This window comes from Miniopterus schreibersii (assembly GCF_964146895.1).
Source record: "Miniopterus schreibersii genome assembly, chromosome: 12".
Lineage (NCBI taxonomy): Eukaryota > Metazoa > Chordata > Mammalia > Chiroptera > Miniopteridae > Miniopterus > Miniopterus schreibersii.
In genome coordinates this window covers 17071132-17095654 of record NC_138112.1, presented here as the reverse complement: position 1 = coordinate 17095654, position 24523 = coordinate 17071132, and the positions used below count along the sequence as shown (strand labels likewise).

The window sequence follows — 24523 nt, the reverse complement described above, 5'->3', positions numbered from 1 at the left end:
TTTTCAGTTTATTCAGCTTTTTACTTCTTGTTAGTACAGGGCAGCCAGAAACCAGAAGTCCCCTCTCTTCTGTGTATTTCCTCTGTACCCCTCACTCCCTGCTTTTGTTTGGAAGGGGAGGGAAGTTAAAATGAAGCGCTGGAGTTTTAATGTGCAGGCTTCTTCGGGCTGTATTTTACTGTCCAAATAGCAAGACCTTTGAAACTAGGCCATTGATTTTGGCTCTCCACTTTGTCCATGATAAATTCTATGATCTTACTCAGGTAACTTTTCTGTTTGATAATACTTTCATGTTTGTAAAATGAGGATAGTTATTTTCCATTTCTGGGTTTGTATATAGAGATCTGGTATGCAAAATCCCCTGTAGCCACTTAAGAAAGTTTGGTTCCTTCTTTTAGTTTTACTCTCAGTCTTGGTTAGCCCAGGCAGCAGCACTAGTCACGAAATGGTCATTTAATAAAGGCTGAAATTAATGAAAGGACTCATAAAAAGCTAATTTGTGGGTAAGCTGTCAGTATACCCTTAGAAAACGTCCTTTCTTGTAACCTAATTTCCCTTCTCTCCTTGGTATCCTTCCAACTTTTGTATTTCTTCTTTTCTTCATACATAGCTCATCTCTTTAATTTCTATTTTCCTCTCCCATTTTTGACGGAATTTAATTTTTATTGAAGACATATCATTTTTAAAAATTATAAAATAAATCAGCCCCCTATACTCCCTCTTTCTCCTACAAAGTCCTGCTCACCGACAGCAACCACTTGTAATTCTTGAAGCTGTTAGAAATGTTCCTCCTTTTTGCTAAGTAATAAGCCCACTCTCCTTTTTCTTTCTTCAGAAGAGTTTTAGGTAATACTAAGTTAACTTACCTACTATAGAACCTGAATATTTAGCACCCTTACCATACCACAACCAGCACCACTTTGTAAATATTCCCCCTCCTGCCATCCTCCAAATATACTGTTAAGTCACATTTTTGAAAATCAGTGGCCAGTGTTCACATAATGTAATTATTGTTCATATGTGAGCCATGCTAGGTTCTGTGATTACATTTTCTTTCTTGCATGTTTGTATTTCCTAGAGTTAATATCTGCCTTACTTTTAAAGTTTGCATAAAATTCTCTGTTCCCCAATACAAGGATGTAATTGCAAACACATCTGAGTATGTTCAAACACATTAGACATCTTCTCCATTTTATTTTTATTTTTTTAGAGACATTCTTCCTGGAACTCTCATCTGAACTGGTCGCTTTAAAGTTCACAGGCCTATTAGTCCATCTGTTTTCATGGAAGTTTATGTTACACAGTATGTGGTCAGAATATCCTGGGAGTTCCCTTTGCCTCTTTGAACGACGTTTTCCTAGATCCCGTGTCTTACTTTTTTGGTTTATGTCTTCACTTTAGTGGACCACCTCCCCCATTATCTTCCTGAGAAATGATACGTAGCTGATAGAACTTTTGAGACCCTCTGTGTTGGTAAATATTTTCATTCCACCCTCGATGCAGATCGACAGTCTGACTAGCCGTGGAAACTGAGGTTGGAAGTAATTATTCCCCAGCAGAGAGAAGTCCCTGCGCCTTTGTTTATAACTTCCTGTGAATTCGTTGTAGATTCATTCCTGTTCTGATTTCTGATGATTTTTATTTGACCTCTGCTTTTAAATTTTCGTTTTTATCCATGGTTTGGTAATATTTTATATCTTCTGGGTATTTTCTCGTTTATTGTGCTTTGCACATATTGTGCCATTTTAATATGGGAACTTTTTTTTTAATCAGTTCTGGAAATTCTCATGTATTTTTAAGGTAACTCCTGCACTTAGTTCTATTAGTTCTTTTAGTCAGGTGTTGGGCTTTCTGGTTAAAATCTCCTAATTGTCTTATCTTTTAAAATCTATTTTTAGTTCATAACCCTCTCTTGTGTTTCATTCATGTACTCATACCTCATTCACATTTTTCTCACATTCTTCTGAGTTTAATGTCTATATTTTTGTTTTATATCCTTGTAAAATGGGTATCATTTTGTATGCATGGCTTTTTAACTTACATAAATAATTTCCTTTTTGGTTTTTCCCTCATAGTTGTGTTTTAAGATCCATCCACTTGTAATATTTTCTTCTAACTTCTGTCTAGCACTCCATAGAGCATATCTGATTCATCCTGTTTCACTAATGAACACCCTGGCTATCTTGTTCCCACAGATGCATAGCCTCATTCCTGTTTCCTTATGGACTCTTCCTTAAAAATCTTTTTGGAATGTACACACAGAAGCTGGTTCTTAGGGCACACATTTTGCTACTTAGTAGTGTAACATCTCTCTTTAGAAAGGCCACACCCGCTACAGTTCCACCAATAGTACCTAAGGGTTCTTGTATCTCCACTTGCACTCAACATGTAGTGTCATTCAACTTTCTAACTCTTGCCAGTATCTGATAGATATGATGTGATATCATAATATTTTAATTTGCTTTTCTCTTACTACTTATGAGCTTGAAAAACTCTTCATATGCTTGTTACCCTTTGGCTTTCCTCTTTGGTGTGTTATTTCTTCATATCCTTCACAAATATATTTGTCTTTGTTTTTCTGTCTGTGTAGTTTGTAGGAGATCCTTATAAAGACAAATATGAAACCTTTGGTTCTTATGAATCTGATCACCTGGTCATGGTAGTGGTGAGGTCATTGGGAATGGGAGAGGTGTGGTGAATTATGCTGGTGCAACTAAGCCTGGAAGGAGCCCTTTTGGAACATCTATATTTCAGCAGATTGAGGAGGAGGGACTTGGTAGAGAATGGGTTGGGGTGACTGGGAATGGTTGGATGCAGTCACCCAGAGGGGGACATTGCTGTGTAAGCTATACTTAGATTCTCAACTTGGGTTTCTGGATATCAGCAATCTCTTGGGCCTCAGGAAACTCCTACACACAGTATGTGGTTGGAATATCCTAGCATCTGGCCCTTCAGAGGCTCAGAGAAGGTGATGTCACCCTGGGCTGCCACTCCAGGCAGCGGGTGAATCCCACCACCAGAAGAGGAAGAAGTCTAGACAGGATTGGTAGAGTCAGGACTATATCCTGTCCTTTCAATGTCCACTGCAGTGCCAATTTACAAAAATTCCACATATTTTTGAAATAGAAATTTAGCTGTTGTTATTTATTACTCTTCATGTTACTTTTTCTACTACTATACAGTCTCTTGAAGGATTTTTCAAAATATACACGTAGTGCTTATTTAGCTAATGGTTATTACACTAACATGATGGCATATTTGCATAGGAAATTTCACAGTACCCTGTGTGGCTGTCATAACATTGGGATTGTCTTAAAACTCTGATGCATAAATCCTAAATATGTGCTCCGTTATTTAAGAGAAATACAGAAAACATTTTTTACTTCCTTTATTTTCAAAATTTATATATCATGGTAACATTAAAATAAGAGTTGCTAAGGCAGTTGTTTAAGCAAAACTTTGTAGTATTTTATAGAAAAAAATGCAATTCGGTAACACTTGGAGAATTTCTATTTGTGATTTTCTAAATGTCGTGTTTGAGTCTATTCTTTATCTTTGGTACCCTCTTGTGGTCACTGGAAGGCATTGGTTTGGTCTTTTTTTAACAATTGTGTATAAATTAGCATTTTTATCTGCATGATACAGCTATAGTTATAACTATTTGACATTTTTTGTTATACAATGACTTTAAGAGGAAAATTGACACTTGGAATTCGTGCTGGATTTCCTCCCATTCCTCACGTCAGTGTGTAAATGAAGGTGTGGTGTCACCACAGTGGCTAAGCTGAGAAACCCAGGATAGTATGATCACTTGCTCAGAATAAATGCAGTGTAGTTTGGAAAACAGATTGTAGATGCACAATTTATCTTACACTTTTTCCAACTCTAATTAGGCTTGGGGACTAATTTGCTATTTTTGATTATCTATATTTAAATATTGTATCATATACACACTTATCACACATACATATATATGTCTTCATTTTTAATGATTACCTAGTTCAAATGTATTCGTTGTGAATTTACAGATAATGTACCATTATAATGTAGCATTTTATGAATCATGCCATGACAATAAGAAGACAGCGATCGGCCCTGGAAGGTGTGGCTCAGTGAGCTGGAGCATTGTCCTGTACACTGAAAGGTGACGGGTTCAGTTCCCGGTCAGGGCATTTCTGTCGGTGTGGGTTAGATCCCCGGTCGGGGCACTTGTGGGAGGCAACTGATTGCTGATTGATGTTACTCTCTCACATTGATGTTTCTCTCTCTCTCTAAGATCAATAAAAAAATAAAATAAGACAGTGGTCATGTACAGCATTTAGTAAAGATTTATGGGTTATTTTTCCCTTTCCTTTGCAGCACTGGTTTCAGAAAATTCTTAGCTTAATATCCACAACAAGTAAACAGAGACAAGAGGTAGCTGTGTGGTGTTAGGTGACTAAGTCCGAATAGGCTTGGCTTCCGGGAGCAGTAAATCATGACTTTTTAGGGGAGGTGTGAGTTGCAAGAAGCGTGCTTTGTTTTCAGGAACAGGCTTCCCTGGATTATGGGTGTCCTTCATGTGGCCTACTCTGCAAGCTCAGCTCTTTAATTTTATGCTAGAGCTGAGTGTTTTTGTTGTCTACATTATTGGAACCTTTGAGTAGATCTTTTTTGTTGGCCCAATGGTGTGAAGGGCCAGGGTTTGAAATAAGAGTCCAGGAAGTGCTTCTGGGAATAATTTTTGTATTGCCAGGAATGCTGATGTGTTGGCCCTGAATTAACATTTCCAAAAATGCCATCAAACACTGACTGAAAACAAAGATGCAAGTGTGGTCCCCACAGCTGTGTTCTCTTCTCCTGTGACCAGTTTCTTCTTCTGTACACAGTGAGAAATGTTAAGCCCCCATTGTAAGATGGAAGTGAATCAGTTTTATGTACTATACCATGGTGCAGCTGGTTGCCCCCAAATGAGTATGTACCGTTGGGTTTGAGTTAAGGCCATGTGTGCAGAATTGTCCCTTGTAACATGGCTTTTGGCTTTTTGAATAAATGGAATATCAATAAGGGCCTATGGTGGCCAATGTTATAAGAGGAAGAATTTCATTTTTTCATGAAATATTTATTGAACACTCTGAGATATTTAGTTTTAAGGAGGATAGTTTAGTTTCAAGGAAGGATACATAAATTTCTCTGCTACAGTATAGAACATGAACACTGTAAGTTGGTGGGAGTGGACTTGTGAATGGTTCCTATTTGAGCTGGATGCCAAAAGTAGATATAACTTGAATATGTTAAAATTGGAAGAAATGAGCATTTCTGTCTAAGGGGAAGTGGCCTGGAGAAAAAAAGAGAAGAAAAGAAGCTGAAAAGGAGCTAGTGAGAGAGACTCTTGGAGAGGTAGATTTGGCAGGTGAGTTGTGGGCATAAAATGCCACGTTAGGAGTAACATCATTGAGCAAAAGATGGAATGTTCAACCCAGGTATCTGTCCATCAATGGAGAGGACAAGCTCCCCCCATCCCAAACCTTGGGCTTCCTTGCTTCCTTTTGGGTCAGCTCATTTTGTTTTTGAGTTTCTCAACATACCTTGTTTGGATTTATTTTGCAATTGTGTTTCTCCTAGTAGGACCACATTTTCTCCTTAGGTAATAAAAAGCCTTTGAGGACTTTGACTCCCCCCCCCCCCCCCATTTACAGGGATAATGCGGTAAAGTACAAATGTCTCAGCACTTCTTAAATGGTCTAAAAGTATTTGAATTTTTATAGCAAAATCCTACTTGCTCTTTCCATTCAGTGCAATTGTACCAATTAACTTTCAAAAATTCCTTATGTGGAACTAGATCATGCTGAATTCCTGGAAATATAATTGAGATATAAAAAGTTCAGTGTCATCAAGATAGAATTACCTGGATGTATTAACCTGGTTCTGACAACCTCAGAATAGTGGCAAAGATAGGCCAGATTTCTGCCTGTCTTTTTCTCCCTTCTTCCCTTCCGTGCCCCATCCATCCATCCATCCATCCATCCATCCATCCATCCATCCATCCATCATTTTAATTAACCTCTTCCAAATACTTATGTATGCAAATAATGAGGCAAAACATTATGCATGACAATCATGGAGATTGTTTTTTAAATTTATTTTTCAGTTGCAGTTAACATATAAGTTTGTATTAGTTTAAGGTGTACATCATAGTAAAGCTTGTTAAATAAGGAAGCATGAATCTCGGGATGGGAGAAATAGGAGTCTGCATATTAAATAGGCTTAAAAATACTTGACTCTGATTAAAGTGGTTCAGAGATTGTCCTTCCAGTAACACTGAAATAAAAGCAAAGCATAGTACTACTTTGGCCAGTGAAATTTGAGAGTGTGGTTACCTAGTACTCATTTCATATGGACTCATAAGTGGAAGAAACCTACATATTTAAGGTTGTAGAAGATTATAGGCACAGGCACGTCCTGTTCCTTTTAGGATTGTATTGCATTTGCATTTCTAGAAGCACAAAAGGCCATCCTGGTTACAGCTACCCCTTCAAAACAAAAACATCATTTTAGGAGTAAGCGAAGGTTAGTTATTAGTTATGTCGAATCTATGATACATATGTTGCTAATCCTTTTGATTTGACTTTAAACTGATTTTAAGGTTTTTTTTTAATCTTTCCCCGAAAGTATTTTTTCCAGTGCTTTTCAGAGAGAGAGAGAGAAACATCAATGTGAGAGAGACACATTGATTGGTTGCCTCCCGCATGGTCCTCAACCAGGGCTGGGGATCAAGCCTATACCCGAGGTACATGCCCTTGGCTGGAATCGAACCCAGGGCCAATGTTGTAACCTCTGAGCCAAACCGTCTAGGGCTTATTTTAGGCTTTTAAAAGTCTGTTTTCCTCCCTGTCAAGAATGAGGCGTTTGAAGTGTCAAGTGTCTTTTTGTGGCTGGGAAATAATGATTTCTTGAAAAGACTCTGCCAGGGATTCTCATCTGAATCACCAAAGAGCCTATCAGAGGCATTTTCTCCTGGTTTAGATAGTAGATCAGCATCTCACTGAGAAGCAGTCGTAAAGTGCTCAAAGGGATTCCACTGTAGCCAGCCGGGCCCCCTGCCTGGGAGATAGTTCCATGAGCTTCTTTGAGGAAATATGTGTTCAGATGACTTGCGTTTCATGTTCTTCTTTCTGCTCCATACAGTTTTGCTCATAGAATTCACTGAATCTTCTTTTATTTGGTGTTTGATGAGAATGGTGAACATCAAGGTTTTCTTGAGGCTCTAATTGAATGTTTTGTTGTTATTGTCATCCCCAGGATGGAAAGAAGAAGTTCGACAAGGAGAGTGAAAAATACTATTCCATTCTTGACAAACACTTAAATTTGTCTGCAAAGAAAAAAGAGTCTCATTTACAAGAGGTAAGCTTTTCCAATTGAAAAAAGGGCATTAGCATTAAGTCATGTGAAGTCCAAATTTCCAAAGGTAGAAGCATCTCAGAATCTGCTACTCTTTAATAAGAAACAAAAGAATAGTTAAGTTAACTGGGTATTTACAATGGACGGGCACTGTACTGAACATTTTACATCCCTTATGACATTTAATATTAACAGTTCCAAATGACAGATTAGTATTTCCTTCAACAGTGAGAAAGAATGAAACAAAACTTTTTCATTTTCTTCTGTTGGGCATATTTTAAATGGCAGGACCTACCAAATTCATGTTATAGCTTTTATGTTAAGTTGAAAATGTTTTTAAGGCATTGCCTCTGCATTAGGGGAAAAAAAGATTTGCAATGACACATTTAAAAATATCCATTATTTTATATCGATTTTATTAAAGAACAAGGCAACAGAAATATTTTACTAACATGTATGCATATGAGCAGTCCAATCCTTCTTTCTTTCTGAAATACCTGTCCTTTTCATTGGTAGTTGTTTTAACTAGAATTGGTAAAATCTTGCTTTTGCTGTTTTTGGTTTTGGTTTGAGATTCAAAAAATCAACCAAGACCTATGTCAAGAAGCTTACCACCTACATTTTCTTCTAGGCATTTTATGGTTCCAGGTCTTATGTTCAAGTCTTTAATTTATTTGAGTTAATTTTTGATATGGTATAAGATAGTGGTTGAGTTTCACTCTTTTGCATCTGGCTGTCCAACTTTCCCAACACTATTCATTGATGAGATTGTTCTTTCCACAGTGTATATTCTTGGCTCCTTTTTCATAAATTTATTGACCACTTATGCATGGGTTTGTTTCTGGGATCTCTGTTCTGTTCCATTGGTCTGTTTGTCTGTTTTTATGACAATACCATACTGTTTTATATACTATAGCTTTGTAATATAATTTGAAAATTGGGAACATGATACCTTCAGTTTTGGTCTTTCTCAAGATTGCTTTGACTGTCTGGGATTTTTTGTACTTCCATACAAATTTAATATTATATTCATCTGTTTCAAATTTTTTCAGTGCTCACATTTCTCTAAACATTGCACTAGAATAAACCCAAGAAAGACTGCAGTATTTAGGTGAAGTAATGTGTAGAAACGCTTCTGTAATTACCACCCGTATACCATATGCTGTGCCAAGTGCCGTGGCCAGGTGCCATTTTAAAAATTGCCTCGAAATCAAGGATGGTTTTTAGCATCTCCAAAGGGTTATAGGTTCACCAGGTTCTTGTGAATATGCAAGGCCACTCTTTTACAGGATATTGCTTAAATCATCAAGCAAGTGCTAACTTGATTCCAATTTAATGTCCTCTAGAGGCTATGCTTTAATTTTCCCTGACAACCTAGCTCAACATTTAATACTGTGCTTGTTAGTGGCCCTCAGTCCTTTAGGCTGTGGTAGAATAAAATATCCATTCTGGTTCTCTATTTAGTTGGAGGCTGGGAAAACCTGTAACATGGTTAACAACAACCTCCACTTGCCCCACTCCACACATGTACCCACACACATGCACGTATTTCTTTTCCAGGAGGCACAGCCCCACAACACAACACAGTTGTGTCATAGCAGCAACTCAGAGCACATAATGTAGTCAAGGAAAAATGTGGCTTGGGTTTTTTTTCTCTCGACACTTCCAGTAATCAAGTCTCTTATAGGGAGACTTCACACGTGTATTTAGTTTTGTAACATGGCACTAAAAGTCATCTGTTCCTTTCTAGAGCATCTCTTGTCCTTCTGTCAGCACCATACTTATTACATTGCTCTCAGAAAAACCCACTCTGTGCCTTCTCATCTGACTCCTTGTTCATTTTGATCATGGAAAATCAGTGGCTGCCCATTTCCAGGACTGAACCAGGGTTCAGCTTGTGTTGATAAAGCTCCAAGACCATCATCAGATGGATCACTGGAATAAACAGAATTGGAAACTGACTTGTCAAAATTATAGACTTTACAGTACATGAAAAGAAGTTATATTTAATATGTGAATGGGTAATTTTGAAACATAAAATAAGAGGAAGAGATCATAAAGGAAATGTGAAAAGATCAGAATGCATAAAAATGTCTATTTCATAAGACATTAAGTCAAATAAAAAGGCAAAGTGTCAGGGAATTTATAGAGCATATGACATAGGGTTACCATTACTTATACACAAGATGCGTTTGCAAATCAGCGTGATAAAGGTAGTCTTCAGTTGAAGCAGTGGGCTAAGAATATGAATGGTCATTTCATCAAAGAAGAAATATAAACCGGAGTGAATATTGTTAAGTTTCAGTGTCACATGTATTCAAATACAATGCAGTTTAATAATAGCAGAAGAATGTTAGTTTCATTTATGAAAAGATATCCACTGTTAGTGATAATATGGGAAACTGAGCACATTTTTGCTTCTCTGGTAGAAACAGAATCTTTCAATCATTCTTGGGGTAAATTTGATGACATACTTCAACAAATTTGAAATGTATAAGATAGTTGAAATGATTTCTGTTGACAGGAATTTACCCAAGAGAAATAGTCAGGAATGAGCATAAAAATAAATTGTGGTGTTGATGCAACGTAACTGTTGCAATGCAAAAATTTAGAAACATCTGAAATGGCATAAAAGAATGATTGGGGTAAATATACACATACAGCTTAATGAAAAATGAAATGTGATATGACTGTGAAAAATTTTATTGGGAACAATTGTTTAAAGACATTCGGAAATATTCATTAGGTTAAGTGGAAAAACAAAGTTTAAACTGGAATGTATGCACAGTATTAATCAGGTTTGATTAAAGTAACTGTGTGTGTGTGTGTGTGTGTGTGTGTGTGTGTGTGTCACACATCAAATTATTAACAGTGGGAATGCAGTTCTTATTTTTAGATTTCTCCGTTATGGTAATGAGTAATAAATAAACTTATATAGTGAATGCATAATATTTTTATAATTAGGAGAAAAGAAATCCTTCTGAAAACCCAGCTCTTAGGTTTGCACGCATTGCTAAATACGCTTTGAACAGGTTCCTCTCTCTTATCCCTGCCTCCTCGATGAAGGAATCCCTTAGTCCCTACTCTTACAGCTTCATTCTTATCTTAAGTTTGCGTCCCCGATGCCTCTCCTATTTCCATACTGTCTGTACCAGCCCGACGAGCGTCTCAGGTCATGGTTTCATCACACCTGCCCGCTGCCGAGACCTGAACCACTCCTTAGCGGCCCGTTCAAATCTCATGCATCAGTGTTTTCTCAGATTGGCTCCTGCTTCTTTAATTCTGTTCATGCTGGCATTTCTCTTATCAAAATTACCTTTGACTTCTTTGCCCTTGTTTCTGACACCCACACCCTTGTTTCTCAGGTCCTTCAGCTTCTGTGTCTCACTGAGATGCCCCAAACACCTTCCCGCTTCCTGAGGGAGAGGCCGCCTGGCATTCACGGGCCCCGGCGACCCCAGAGTCAGTACCTTGATTCTCTCCCTCCCTCACGTTAATCTTCTCGAAATTCTGCTTTGACCTTGTCAGCACCTTCCTCAGGCTTTTGCAGTGTCGATGGGATGAAGTTTGTACCCATTCTCTTTTCTGCCTTAACTCTCATTTCTGGCTGTTTCAGACAAAACCTTTTGATCTGCCAAAACATGACTTTTCTGGATTCTGTTCCCTCAACTCAGACTCTTTTATTTCCACCTGCTCTAAACCTCCCGATTCTTCAGTCCAGCTTAAATCTTTTTTTTCCCTCTGGGAATGAGGGTTTTTTTCTCTATTTTGAATTGAGATAGCTTATTGTTAGAGGGGAATAACTTAGGCTTCTGCAGAACTATATGCTTTTCTTATGTAATTAACTTGGTTTTTTACTAGGATGACTTTACAGTCCTCTTTGTCATGTAAACAAAAGTTTATACCTGTTGTTCTGGCATAATTGTTACTGGTGCTCCCTTTCAGTTTAAAAAGTTCGGACTAAATTACATGGTTATCCTACTTACGCAGTACAAAATACACAGCAACGCTTGCTAGTGGGTATATAAGCAACTCCCTGCCCGTGAACCACACTATAGGAGTTTAAGTACTAATGGGATTCATCGCAAGTAAAGAATGTCTTTCAGAAAAAAAAATCTTGTACTAAAAAGAAACTAAACTGTTGTATTTTTAAAGCACTGTACGTTATAGATGGCTTTTCAAAGCAGGCTTGGTATATCGAATTCATCTAGATTAGAGGCGATGGGAATTTAAAGCAGATTTAGTCTAGTGAATTCTTTCAGATTGGAGGTGATGGGAAATATCTATCACTGGCAATGGTAAGAATCATCGTTTCTCTTTTATTCTTCTGTGTGTCCCTGCACCCCATTGATGAGAAGGGATTGGGCATGGCAAATAAGTTTCTGAGGAAATCACTTAACACTCCCAGATTTGGTGGTTTATTGTAGTGAAAAGGTATAAAGAAAAATCAGCAAAGGATGCTTAGGGTGAAGTCTTGGGTAAGCAAGGCATAAGCTTCCAAGAGTCTTTTCCCAGTGAAGACACACAGTACGCAACTAATTCTCCCAATAAGTTATTGGGGGGGGGGTGTAGGGTGGGTGGAATGTGGAATGTCTATTAGAAACTCATTATAGACTGAATGTCCATGGTTTTTACTGGGAGGTGGTCACATAGGCACCTTCTGCTTGTCATGTGCCCAAATTCCAGAATCCCAGAAGGAAAGCAGGTGTTCAAAATAAACCATATTGTTTGCACAAATAGTTTTGGCGTAGTGAACTGCTCTTATCAATTAGAGTGGTGGGAACTCTCCCAAAATCAACATTCCCAGATGCAACCAAACGCCTCGTAAGCAGGCCTCTCAGTGGATAGCCTGCTGTGCTCTTTTCTGCACAGCTTTGTTGACCAGAAGTAATCGTGTACGTTATAAAGATGGCTCAACATTTTAGCTTGTTCCCATGCTCTAGTCAACACAATCAATGACGTTATCTTTTAAAGTAAATAAAACCAGAAGTAACTTGTGGAATAAAATATTATCTCCGAGCTCTCTCTCAGAAAGAAAGCTCTCTCATCTCTTTCTAACTCCTTCATTCACTGATGTGGGCTTGTGGTTTGGAACTGGCTGTTTGGGGAATATTTACACCACAGAAACCAGCCAATTCTGCAAATCCGGCTTCCCCCCTCAAGAGCCAGCTGCTAAACATTTATTAGCATACCACTAACTATACCTCCTTACCATTCCTTCTATAAATAGTGTAGCCTTGCAAGCAGTGGGAAGAAAATGCATGATTTGTGTAGAATGCTGATGGCCTTTGTGTTGACATGATTATTTTCTCTTGTTTAGAAATTATCTTTGGGAGCTTGGAAGCTTCTGGTTTGCATTTCCTACCTGATTTATACGTTCTTTTCATGTATTAGTTTACAAACTTGGAACTCTCAACTTTAAAAAGTCCCTATTGAGTTGCTTATAATATTGGGTTATTTTTAATTACATGAATAAATGCATAGTAAGTATATAGAATCATTTTTAAAGGCATTTCAAATGCAGTTTTAAGATGCTGTGATGTCCAAGCCAGCAAACCCTAATTTTATCTTTTTTTCAAGCTTCTGTTTGTGAAATTATCATTGTAAAATGGCTCAAAGCCATATTCTATTCCCAAATTGTTGTTGGCAGATAACTCTGTATTCCAGAGAGGCCCCCCCCTTTTTTTTTTCATCTTCTTTTAGTAATCTTAGCTGGCAGCGAGGAGTGTGTAACTGGGCAAGAAAAGTAAAATCATGCCTCTGTTGTTTTTTGAATTGATTTTTTTAGAGAGGGGGAAAGAGAGCGGGGAGAGAGAAAGAGAGAGAGAGAGAGAGATCAGTGTGAGAGAAATACGTCAATCACTTGCCTCCTCTATGTGCCCTGACCAGGGATTGAATCTAAAACCTAGATATGTGGCCTGACTGGGAATCGAACCCATGGCCTTCCTGTACACGTGACGACACTCCAACCAACTGAGCCACACCGGCCAGCACATGCCTCTCTGTTAAATTGAAATCTGTTTAAAAGAGGGCATCCGAGCATGGTAGTGGGCACAGAAGAGGGGAGAGAGGCAATGTCAAAAAGAAAATGAAATTATCTCACTAGCACTTTTCCCACACTTTATCAATAGAACCTTCCTGTGGTCGTGTGGAATAAATGCGCATAGCATTGATGGAGCATGAAATCATTAGGTTAGAACCATGGACATTTTTTGGCTCTGCTACCAGTATTATCTTTCTAGGGCGTTGCCTAATGATGTGGCTCTCTGGTTGATATTCCAAGATAATTCTTCTGTAGGAAAAATCCAAATTTGCTATGCAGTGCTCAAGATCTTTTACAGTGTGATGTTGACCTGACTTCTCCCTCCTTCCCTCCACTTATTTACCCTTTTGACAAACTCTTTCATGCCTCTTTGCTTTTTTATGGGAGTAACTCTTTTTTTTTTAATCTTTGACAACTCACTGCCGGTTGTTCATTTTAAAATTCAACTCAGCCTATCTGGTGTGGCTCAGTCGGTTGAGCGTCGACCCATGCACCAGGAGGTTGCAGGTTCCATTCCCGGTCAGGGCACATGCCCGGGCTGCTGGCTCAGTCCCCGGTAGGGGGCGTGCAGGAGCAGCCAGTTGATGTTTCTCTCTCTCTCTTCCTCTCTCTGAAATCAATAAAAACATTTTAAAAAATTCAACTGAAACCATAACCATTTTCTCCTAGAACTTGTGTCTTTTTCTGTAATCCCGTAGATTTTTCAAATACATTTATATACCTCTGTTGTATGCTTATTCTGTGTCTTTTTTCCCTCCTACCCCATATACTATAAGCTCTTTTGGGCAAGGACTGTTTTGCTATTCTCTGTATTCCTGGGACATAATAATAATTGCTATATTAAAACTCTTGGCAGGGCTTAATTTTTAACAAAGATTTCAGAATAGAACAGGGTTTGAGCCCCTCTCTGACATAGAACCGTCAGTTATTACTCCCTGTGTCACGATTTGCCTTTTTATGCTCTTTAGGCAGATACACAACTTGACCGAGAACATCAGAACTTCTACGAAGCGTCACTAGAATATGTCTTTAAAATTCAAGAAGTTCAAGAAAAAAAGAAGTTTGAGTTTGTTGAACCGGTAAGTTTTAATTTCCCCATAAAATAGTGAGTCTGGTATATCCCATGGGGGAAAAAAAAAGTGTTTTTCTGTTGAAAATTATGATTTTTAAAAATAAAAAGGGAGGGAGGAGTTGGGGGGCAAATAGGTGGAGCACAGGGCACTTCTAGGGCAGTAAAACTGTTGTGTATGATACTGACATGTTGGACACATGTCATTCATTGTGAAACCCCATAGACTGTACAACACAGAGTGAATCCTAATGTAAACTGTGGACTTCCATGAATAATGATGTATCGGTGCTGGATTATCATTTGTAACATGTTCCTCACTAACACAGGAGGGCAATAACAGGGAAACCTGCGTGTGGGTGGGGCTAAGGGAGTATCTGGGAACTCTAATTTCTACTCCATTTTTCTGTAAATCTGAAACTACTCTAAAAATACGCTACTGATTTGAAAAATTAAAAATAAAAGGGTGTATATGACACATACCTAAGCAAGCACACGTCACCACGACAGTGACCCATTTCCCAAAGCTTCAGGGGAAGCGAGGAAACGAGGCTGCATTTCTCCCTTTGTTCCACCCCACTTCCTTGCAAGGCTGGGACCTGTCTGACTTTCCAATGAAGTCATTTATTTTCCTAACTCGGTGTAAAAAGTAATGGATTCCCCAGTGTAAACCGCATTACAGAAAAGAACAGGTGGCTGGTCTTTATAGGCTTACTTCATTTTCTTGGCATTTTCTTCCCAAGTGAGTCCCTGATATGTTACAGTATTGGCTACATAGGCATATTCATGGGGCATCACCTGTGCTGAATACAGGTAAGTTCTGTGGTCAAAAGAGTCTTCTGCTAGAATATGGTGCTCAGTCCCGTGAGATGGGAGGATGCTGATAGTGAAATATGTAAGTAATCAGATATGTAATTTAAGCCGTACTTTTCTGCCTATATTAGTTTGTAAAAAATCTATTTATAATAAGAAAATACCCTCTTCCTATTTTGGTGGAAGTGATGATGGTAAAGGGAAAGAAAAACACATTTTATAATATTTTTGCCAAAATTTATTTCCTGATGGAGTCCCTTCTGTGATTCCCTAAAGATGATGGAAACTGAGACAGAGCGGAGGCCGGGCAGGGTCTTGGGCCCTTGCCTGGCTCAGCACCTCCGCTTCACTGCCCCCTTCAGCGGGAGCCACCCGACTCCCTCCTATAACTGGGCCCGGGGCAGGTTTCTCGGACCAGCCCTTCAGCCAGAGGGATTCAAGGGACTGAAGCCACACACGCAGGCTCAGGGAATTAACTTTTACCTTTTTTTGGGGATAGCAGCTTTCACTTCAATCTCTGTTTGTCAAACAGCTCAGTCCTTAAACCCCTTGCAGTGAATTGGTGACCTCTGTTTAGGAGATGTGATGAGGACCTGATGAAACTTTTTTTAGTTGGCCTTCTGAAGCTCATCCAGGGTTCATGGTTAAGCTGGTCAGCCTACTAACCCCTAATCTGGGGAGATAACCAGTACTTAGCATTACTACTCCCCTTCTCATGGACCAGGTTCTGCCTCCAAATCCCACCAGGGTTTTGGAAGCTTCTCTCCTCACTGGGAGACTTCCTCCTGAGGGCAAACCTCTTGGGATTTCTGAATTTTAGCTCTTCTTGACAGTCAGCTGTTCAAGTACCCCCATTAGTTCTGACAGTTTGCCTTCCTACTTCTTCCTTCCCTGTTCCCATTCCTGCACTGTTCTCCCTCACACCTGGAATGATACTTTTACACCTGTAATAATCCTTGAACATCTGGAATACCTCTCCCGCTTCTGAGGGGCACGCAGAGAGCCCATTTTCCCAAGCCTCTTTTCATGGCCCATCCTGTCTGGGGACAGTTAGCTAGACCATTCTGTCATATGACATCAGGTCTATAAGGAGAGGACTGTAAAATCATTTGCTCACAGGTGACAGAAGGAATGATAAGAATTTATAAATTTCTGGGATAATACATGTAGCAAAGTGGAAACTGTCCTTCAGTTGAAATGTGTTTCTTCTCTCTACCGAATCCCAAACTGGAATGGTTTGAAAAGTCTTTGTAACACATGCCTTTCTTGTGACACCACAGTTATAATCGATGTTTAAATCTGTCTTTCTTCCAAACTATTTTCTTGGCTGCTGTATTTTTCCTATTAGAATGTCTGGCCAAACCAAATAGTACTGTCAGTTTAGTCTCATTTTTATTTCTAGCCACGGAGTCTCTTCTGTGGGGTTTTACTTAATTTCCATTTCAATAATGAGTAGAGTAGAATGGGAGCAGTGAAACCTGGGCATTTGCTCTTTAGGTTATGCATTTACAAATTAATTGGGAGGAAAAAAGTTTTTAAAATTTCAAAAACAAAGCTCCCAGGAGCGATGAATATAAAAACATATGAGGATACTGTAATACTTTTGCAGTTTTTATTCTGCAGAAATCCAATTCCTGTTGCACCACTGTTTCATATTGCAGAAATCTAGCAGTCTATTCTAGTTTAGCCCAGATTTATTTAACAAGTATTAGAGTAAAGCAAAATACCCTAGGGATGTGACTTATCTCGAGATGGTAAGATGTGAAGTAGATAATATAAATAGTCCTGGTGATTCGTGTTAAACACATTCTTTATGATGATTTTTTGAGATATTTTACATTGTTTCAATTAATATCAAGATCCCACTACTTATGATAAAACATGTACAGAATATTTAGGTGGTATTAGAAATAAATATTCCTACAGGGTCATTATTTCAAGAAAAAGCTTGGGGAAAATGCTAAAACATGGGGAAAAGGGTACAGGTACATATTTTTAAATAATAAGCTGTATTATTTTTAAAGTATACAGTAAATTAGCTTTTGAAACTCAATTTAACTATATAATTTTAATGACAATCTTTTCTTCCAGTTTATCACATTTTATATAGAAAGTAGTTGTAGCTGTCTGGTAATCTCTAGACCTGCACTATGAAGTATGGTAGCAACTATCCATGTATGTTATAGAGCATTTGAAATGAGGCTGGGCCCTGGCCAAGTAGCTCAGTCGGTTAGAGAGTCAACCTAATATGCCAAGGTTGTGGATTGGATCTCTGGTCAGGGCACCTACTACAAGAATCAACCAGTGAATACATAAATAAATGGAACAACAGATTGATGTTTCTCCCTCCCCACTGCGAGTCAATAGAGTTTTTAAAAAGGAAAAAAAAGAAGTGAGGCTTGTCTAGATTAAGATGCACTGTTAAGTGTGAATACTGTTAGATTGCAAAGGTTTAGTACAAGAAGAAGTTATCTCATTAAGGCCTCTTTTATATTGATTACATGTTGAAATAATAGTATTTTGGACATCTCGTATTAAATAAAATTAATTTCATGTGGTTTAAATTTTTTTAAAATGTGGCCACTGGGACATTTTAAATTTCCCATTTGAGGTTCACGTGACGTTTCTGTTGAACAATGCTAGACCTCCTATGCGCAGATTTGCCAACAGGATATATGAATTCAGGCCTGTAGCGGGGGCAGAGAGATCAGAGAGGAAAAACATCACCTCCTGACTTCATTGTACCATCCTGTTACTTCTCAGAGTTGCCTGGAGTTTATGAGAATTTTGAGGAATCAGGGAAGAAAGCTTGAGAAGTTACCTCAACATGAGCAGCTTCCATAAGAGCGTTGAGCCTTCATCTATCAGAAGTGTATTATGGTGCATGAAGTTTTTTTTATTAGGTTTTGATACACACACATTTCCACTCAATAAACTTCTCAGAACATCTGTGTATTAGAGTTAAAGTGCTTCATAGTCATTTTGAGGCTATCCTCTAAGATATTTATCTCTTAAGTTTTCTCCAGAGTAAAGAACAGCACAGACTAACAGGCTTAACTCACAGGCCCGACACTTGTGAGAATTGATGCCTTGCCTTTGCCCTACTTTCCTTTCTTAGGGGTTTCAGCGGCCAAAGGTAGAGGGCTCCATAAGATTTTTATTTCTTTTAGTGCATTCTGATGCTCTGTGTATGGGAAGTGTTTATTTCTATTTTATTTAAAAACAATCTTATTGGTATGTAATTCTCATGTCACACAATGCACCCATTTTTAGTTAATTTTTGTCAGTGGTGTGAAGTAGGCGTCCAACTTCATTCTTTTACATGAATCTATTCAGTGGTTGAAAAGATTATTCTTTATTTATTTTATTGTCTTGGAACCCTCATTGAAAATGAGTTGACCATAGATATATGGGTTTATTGCTAGACTCTTTCAATTCTCTTTCATTGTTTTATAGGACTGTCATTGAGCTAGCATCACACTGTTGATTACTATTGCATTGTATTAAGTTCTGAAATCAAGACGTGTGGGGCTACTTTGTCATCTTTTTCAAGATTATTTTGACTCCAATTGCTATTCCATATGAATTTTAGACTCAGCTTGTCCATCATTTTAAAGAAGTCAGCTGGGCTTCTTACAGGGATTTCATCGCGTCCGCACATCAGTTCGGGGAGTGCTGCCTTCTTAACAGTATTGTCTTCCAATCTATGAACAGGACATAGTTTCCTTTTATATAGACCTTCTTTAATTTCTCATGTTTTGTACTTTTCAGATTATAAATTTTGTACTTTTTAAAGAATTTATTCCTAAGTTTTTTTTTTCTTTTTGAAGCTATTGTGAATGGAATTGTGTTTAAATTGCATTTTCAGGTTGCTCATTGCAAGTGTATAGAAATACAATTGATTTTTGTATATATTGATTTTGTATCCTGCAACCTTGCTGAGCTTTTTTATTAGTTCTAGTATTTTTTAATTTTTTTTTTTAGTGGATTTGTTAGGATTTTCAGTGATTAATTTCTTAGGAGATGGGGAATGAATCACATCAGTATAAGAGCCTTTACATCCCACTTATTCTGCTCTGTTTGGGCAACAGTCATCTGGAATTACTGCATCAACCGCTTTGGGGTTTCTTCCTCTGGCTCCCATGCTAGCCCAACCCCTTTTCTCACTTTTCTCACTTTTCTCTGCCATTCACAGTATCTCTGGGAACTGTGATTCCTTAAGGCTTGAAACCTGGTGATTAATGGGCTGGGAAATTGTGAATATTTGTTCCTTTGCTGAGTTGTAATGGTTTTTTTAAAAATGATTACTTATCTATGTAATGCAGTATCAATTTGCACATTTGGTCAGGTTATTGGAGTGACAAAATGTAATTTGATTCTAAAATCCTTGGGAATAATAAGTGCTCTATGACTTTCCTGATGGTAAGTGGCCTGCTTTCTTAATATTAAAACCTAATCTATCTAGTAGTTTGTAGTTGTTATTATATTAAAGGTCAGCATTAATTTAAGGTAAGCTGAGACATAGTAGTCTTTTTCCACACCACTCTACCTGCTCAGGCAGATTGAACAAAGAAAATGACATGTGGGAAATGCAGTTCTTAAAAATTCAGGCCATCTTGTTAAGCTCCCTTAATTTAGCATCATGGAATTTGTTGTGGATAAAATGAACTAGTATATGTTCAGACATAAAAGAAGTTTCATTTTGCTTCCATCCAGAGGCAGTTATTTCATGCATGCTGTCTTTATTATACTTTCCCAAAACCTGTTTCCAAAGTAGATGTGAAACAGAAGGAATATAATTTTTCTGTACCTTCCTAGGAATTGTACATTCCCTAGTGGGTGCTCTGCCTGTATTGTGAGATGAAAACATATTTGTCTGCTACTTCAGTGCATCTGAATTCTGTTAGAAGATGCCAAAAGAGTTATTTATTTAGGTGGATCTCAGGGAATTGGGTGCTCTATAAGAAGATTTATTGCAAATATTCTTAAAGTGTCTTTTTTTATAAGTTTAATTGAATTCTTTGTCCTTAGGATAATATTATAATTGTATCTTCCTTGTATTGCATTCAGTTCATAAGACAGTTTAAATCTGGACTAATTCTAAAACATGAAACAGTGCTCCTTTTAACAACTTCATGACCTATTATTCCAATATTTCAAACACCAATGTTTTCTTTATACTTAAAAAGTATTTTCTTATTTTGTCTCTGAAAACCTCTAAATCTACATACCCAAGCCCCAACTGATAAAAGGTATTTTCTAATCTCATTTTATAAGCTACAGTTCTCTTTAATTGGGCCACAATATGTACAGATTATATATTTTAAGTTACTGGTTAATTTGAGAAATATCATAGCATCTCTAGTAAAGGATAATCTATTAACTGTTTAGTTTTGTTAATTTTCAGTTGATGTAAAAATTGACAGTGTAAAATAATTCTAAAATTGACATATGATATATTTTGACACATTGTCAGGAACTATTAAACAAGAGATGCACAGTTTTTAAAATATAACAACTTTAAACCAATTTGAATGCTTTTTGAAATGAACATAATGTTGTAAGTTGACTTGTTACAAGAAGCAAGTATTAGATAGTTTTCAGATAGAGCCAATACTTATCTGTCAGAAATCAGAACACACATACCAGTCGATGCCCTTGCTTCCCCAGATGTAAATGGTTTCAAATGGTTTCTTCCGTAATTTAAAAGAATAGTTTACAGACATTATTACACTATTTGAATCAGAAAATCATTAGCCACTTCTCAAAAATATTTTTAAAATTTATGTATTTACTTGTGAGAGAGAGAGAGGAATATCGACTCGTTGTCTCACATATTTATGCATTCATTGGTTGCGTCTTGCATGTGCCCTGACCAAAGAGGGTCAAACCCAAAACCTGGGAGCATCAGGATGATCTAACCAACTGAGCTACCTGGCCAGTGCTTCAAAAATATTTTTAATTTTATTGTTCGAAGAGGTTGAAGAAGATATTGAATTGGTGGACAAAGTCTGTGGGGGAAAATCGCAGTGAATTAAATGAAAAAAAAATTTTTTTCCCCAGTTATAACCTATCAGCAGTTGTCGTCCTGTACCTGCTTGGAGAGCCACTCTTACTGCATGAATAGGAACATAGTAAATAAGTGCATGAGACGCCGAGGATCATTAGACATGGTGGTTTTCTAAAGAGGATTTTACTTTAACTTTTATATGAAAGATCTCTGTCTCCCTGTATTTTGCTCAGCTCTTGCAGGTTTGCTGTCATCCCATTCCTTGTGAAAATGTCTGTTTGATATCTAAGTCAGCACTGCCACCTTGTGATATTTTCCTTAATTTCATCCGGCCAAACCCAAATTCCTTCGGTTGGGCACCTCTTGTCTGTAACTTACTGGTTTAGTCTTCCTCACAGCTGCAGGCTTTATCTCCTTGTTTGGGTCAGAGGCTCTTTCAGAGTAGGACCTGCATCTCTCTGGTCTTTATCTCATTAACGGTCTCTCCTCCATAGTCAATATATGTGAATATTTGAGTAGGTAACATGGCAGCTGTCCATGACAAGACTCAAAAATTAAATCACTGTCTACTGAAAAGGAATTAAAAATTCACTTTTGTGGTTTCTGTTTCATATCCATAATTTCGGTGCCAGCTTTGCCAAAGAGACTGAAAATTCATTAGATGAGCAATTAGAATGAAATGTCATTTCCCCAGTTCATTATATTTGATGATTGTGTTTTTAAAACACATTTTCATAGTTTCTTTTTTATCTCTTTTATTTTTGCAGCTTTTGTCGTTCCTTCAGGGCTTGTTTACTTTTTACCACGAGGGATATGAACTCGCCCAGGAATTTGCACCATATAAACAACAGCTGCAGTTCAACTTGCAGAATGTAAGACTGTGTACCTGTTCTCACCGCCTCCTTAGGGAAGCAGACGATCATAGTGCAACTAAGTTATAACCAGGCCAAACCGTGCAGTCTTTCCAAAACCCATCTAAGTACAGTAAAACCTCACTAATTTAGAAAAGCCACATTATTCATTTATTTTAAAGTGTTTTGCTTTTTTACTGCTGGTTGAAAGTACACCAGGAAGGTGCCAATCTTAATGTAAGAAAAATGTATACTAGAAAATGTCACAAAAATAAATACCGCTGAGATATAGACACCTGGAAGTTTGTAAACTTTTGCCTTTACCCAGTGTTCTCGCTACTTAACTGGGTGACCTTAGGTAAGTTTTATTCTCTGAGAGGGCAGGATTTCTGTATTTATGAAGTAAAGGTTGCACTTTGGTGCTTGCATAGAATATATCTGATATTTATTATTTTCAAGAAATAAATTTGAACATATTTCTAAAACCCAGTCTAGTACTCTGTAGCCAAAATAATTTGGAATGATCTCACTTAATTTTCAATAAAAAGTTTGGCTTTCACTGTTTATCTGATTTGTGCCATTGCGAAGATGTCCAATAAATAGAGCTATGGAGTTGTAGGGTCCCATGAGCGATATCTAATTGGATTAGGTTTATTTTACTTGTGCTTTGAGTTTTAGCTTTTTATTTAACCTAGATTTTCTTGCAAAATCGATTTCATATGCAATTCAATCCATTGTTTTTCAATATGGAATGCATTTGGGCTTTTTCAGTAAATATTAAAAGAGAAAATTATTACAGTTAAAGTATTTTTATGATTAATCTCTATATTAAATGTGATTATCTTAAGATTCCTAGGATTTGACAACAGGTAAGGAATAAGAAAAGTTTCTGATCCTTACATTGAAAGAGAAAAGTAGCAAAAATGGCAGTTAAGAAAATTCAGTTCAAACTTGCTGTAACGTGAGTAAACTATTTCTTGCAGTAGAAGTTAGAACTTGGAAACCTATTCATTTTTATGAGTTAATTTATATGCTGACCTCTTGATAACTATGTTAGGACTTCTGGAAATCAAGCTAAGCGGCGATGTTTCTTTAAAAGTGTTTGGAATAAGGGCAATGAACTTTTTTTAAAATAAGTACTACATATATAAAAATATGTGAATTCAGTTTATTTTTATCTTCCAAAAGAAATATAAGTCCCTGTGTATCTGCTTTTTTACCTTAGGTATTAGTCATTATAAAATTCTGTTTAATAAATATTACATATTTTTAAATGTTAAAGTTGGCCACTAAGTAATAATGTTAGAGTAGGAAATGGGAAGAAATATATAACACACACACATACAGTGATTGAGACTGAGAGATTCGAAGAAAAACACACAATAGTTTCACTAAAGCCATTTTAAATCAGCTGGAGGGCTCAGCATGTGGGTGAGTAGTGCTGAAAAAATTGAAGTTATCCTTTGCATAATTCGCAGTTTTGAAACTTTAGGTTCTAAGTTTCTCAAAACAGGTTGGAAAGAATGAATGAAATTGTTATTTTTATTTACTCAAGACAAGGAATAATTTTGAAAGTACTCGACAAGAGGTAGAGCGGCTGATGCAGAGAATGAAGTCGGCCAACCAGGATTACAGGCCACCCAGCCAGTGGGCGATGGAAGGCTACCTTTACGTCCAGGAGAAACGTGAGTCACAGAGGCACAACTTACTGTTTCTTACGGTTAATGTTGGTTAATGTCCTGTTTCCATGAGATGTGACTTGGTTGTATTTTTTTTCAAGTAGGAAAACTGAAATCCTATACAGTTTATGGTATTTAGTCTGCTCGGCCACTATCACTACCAAAGTGTGGAAGTTTTCCCACATTTCACCATTGGGATCTCTAAGTTGATCTTGGGACTTACAACTTTTTACTGATGATATGGTAACATGAGTTTAGTTTTAGAATTTAATTGTAATATCTAATCTCAATTTAAAGTTTAGTTGGTAATTAAAAATCAAAGCCTTTATCAGGATGGATCATCCTGGTGACTGTGATAATAGTGTTCCATTCCAGCAGCATTATTCCATTGACTTCTGTGTTTTGTCAGTTTTCAGGAGTAAAATTGGCAATTGTGTAATGTCAAATTGGCACCCTTTGCTTCTTGAGGTTAGAAAATAAGCATCAGACCCAACAGAGCACTAATATAATTGCCTCACACTCAGAAAGTTTATCTCACAAAAGTAAAGAAAAAGCCATTCAAAATGGTTTAGCTAGGGTCCTTTCTGTATGATACTTGTATCTAAGTGGAACCAGTCTGACTAAATTAACTCTCTATTTCAGTCCACATATGCCCTAAAGCACCATTCTCATACTCTT

The 24523-nt window shown here is 37.4% G+C and overlaps 1 protein-coding gene across 1 annotated transcript in view; it reads left to right on the top strand.

The window, feature by feature from the left end:
- ARHGAP42 (Rho GTPase activating protein 42) overlaps positions 1-24523 on the top strand; it is a 221783-nt gene that overhangs the window by 153646 nt on the left and 43614 nt on the right. The window contains exons 5-8 of the mRNA XM_081155734.1: positions 7282-7383; positions 14392-14502; positions 22083-22187; positions 23722-23851. Of these exons, the coding sequence (XP_081011860.1) occupies positions 7282-7383; positions 14392-14502; positions 22083-22187; positions 23722-23851 (448 nt within the window). The remainder of the gene's footprint in view (positions 1-7281; positions 7384-14391; positions 14503-22082; positions 22188-23721; positions 23852-24523) is intronic.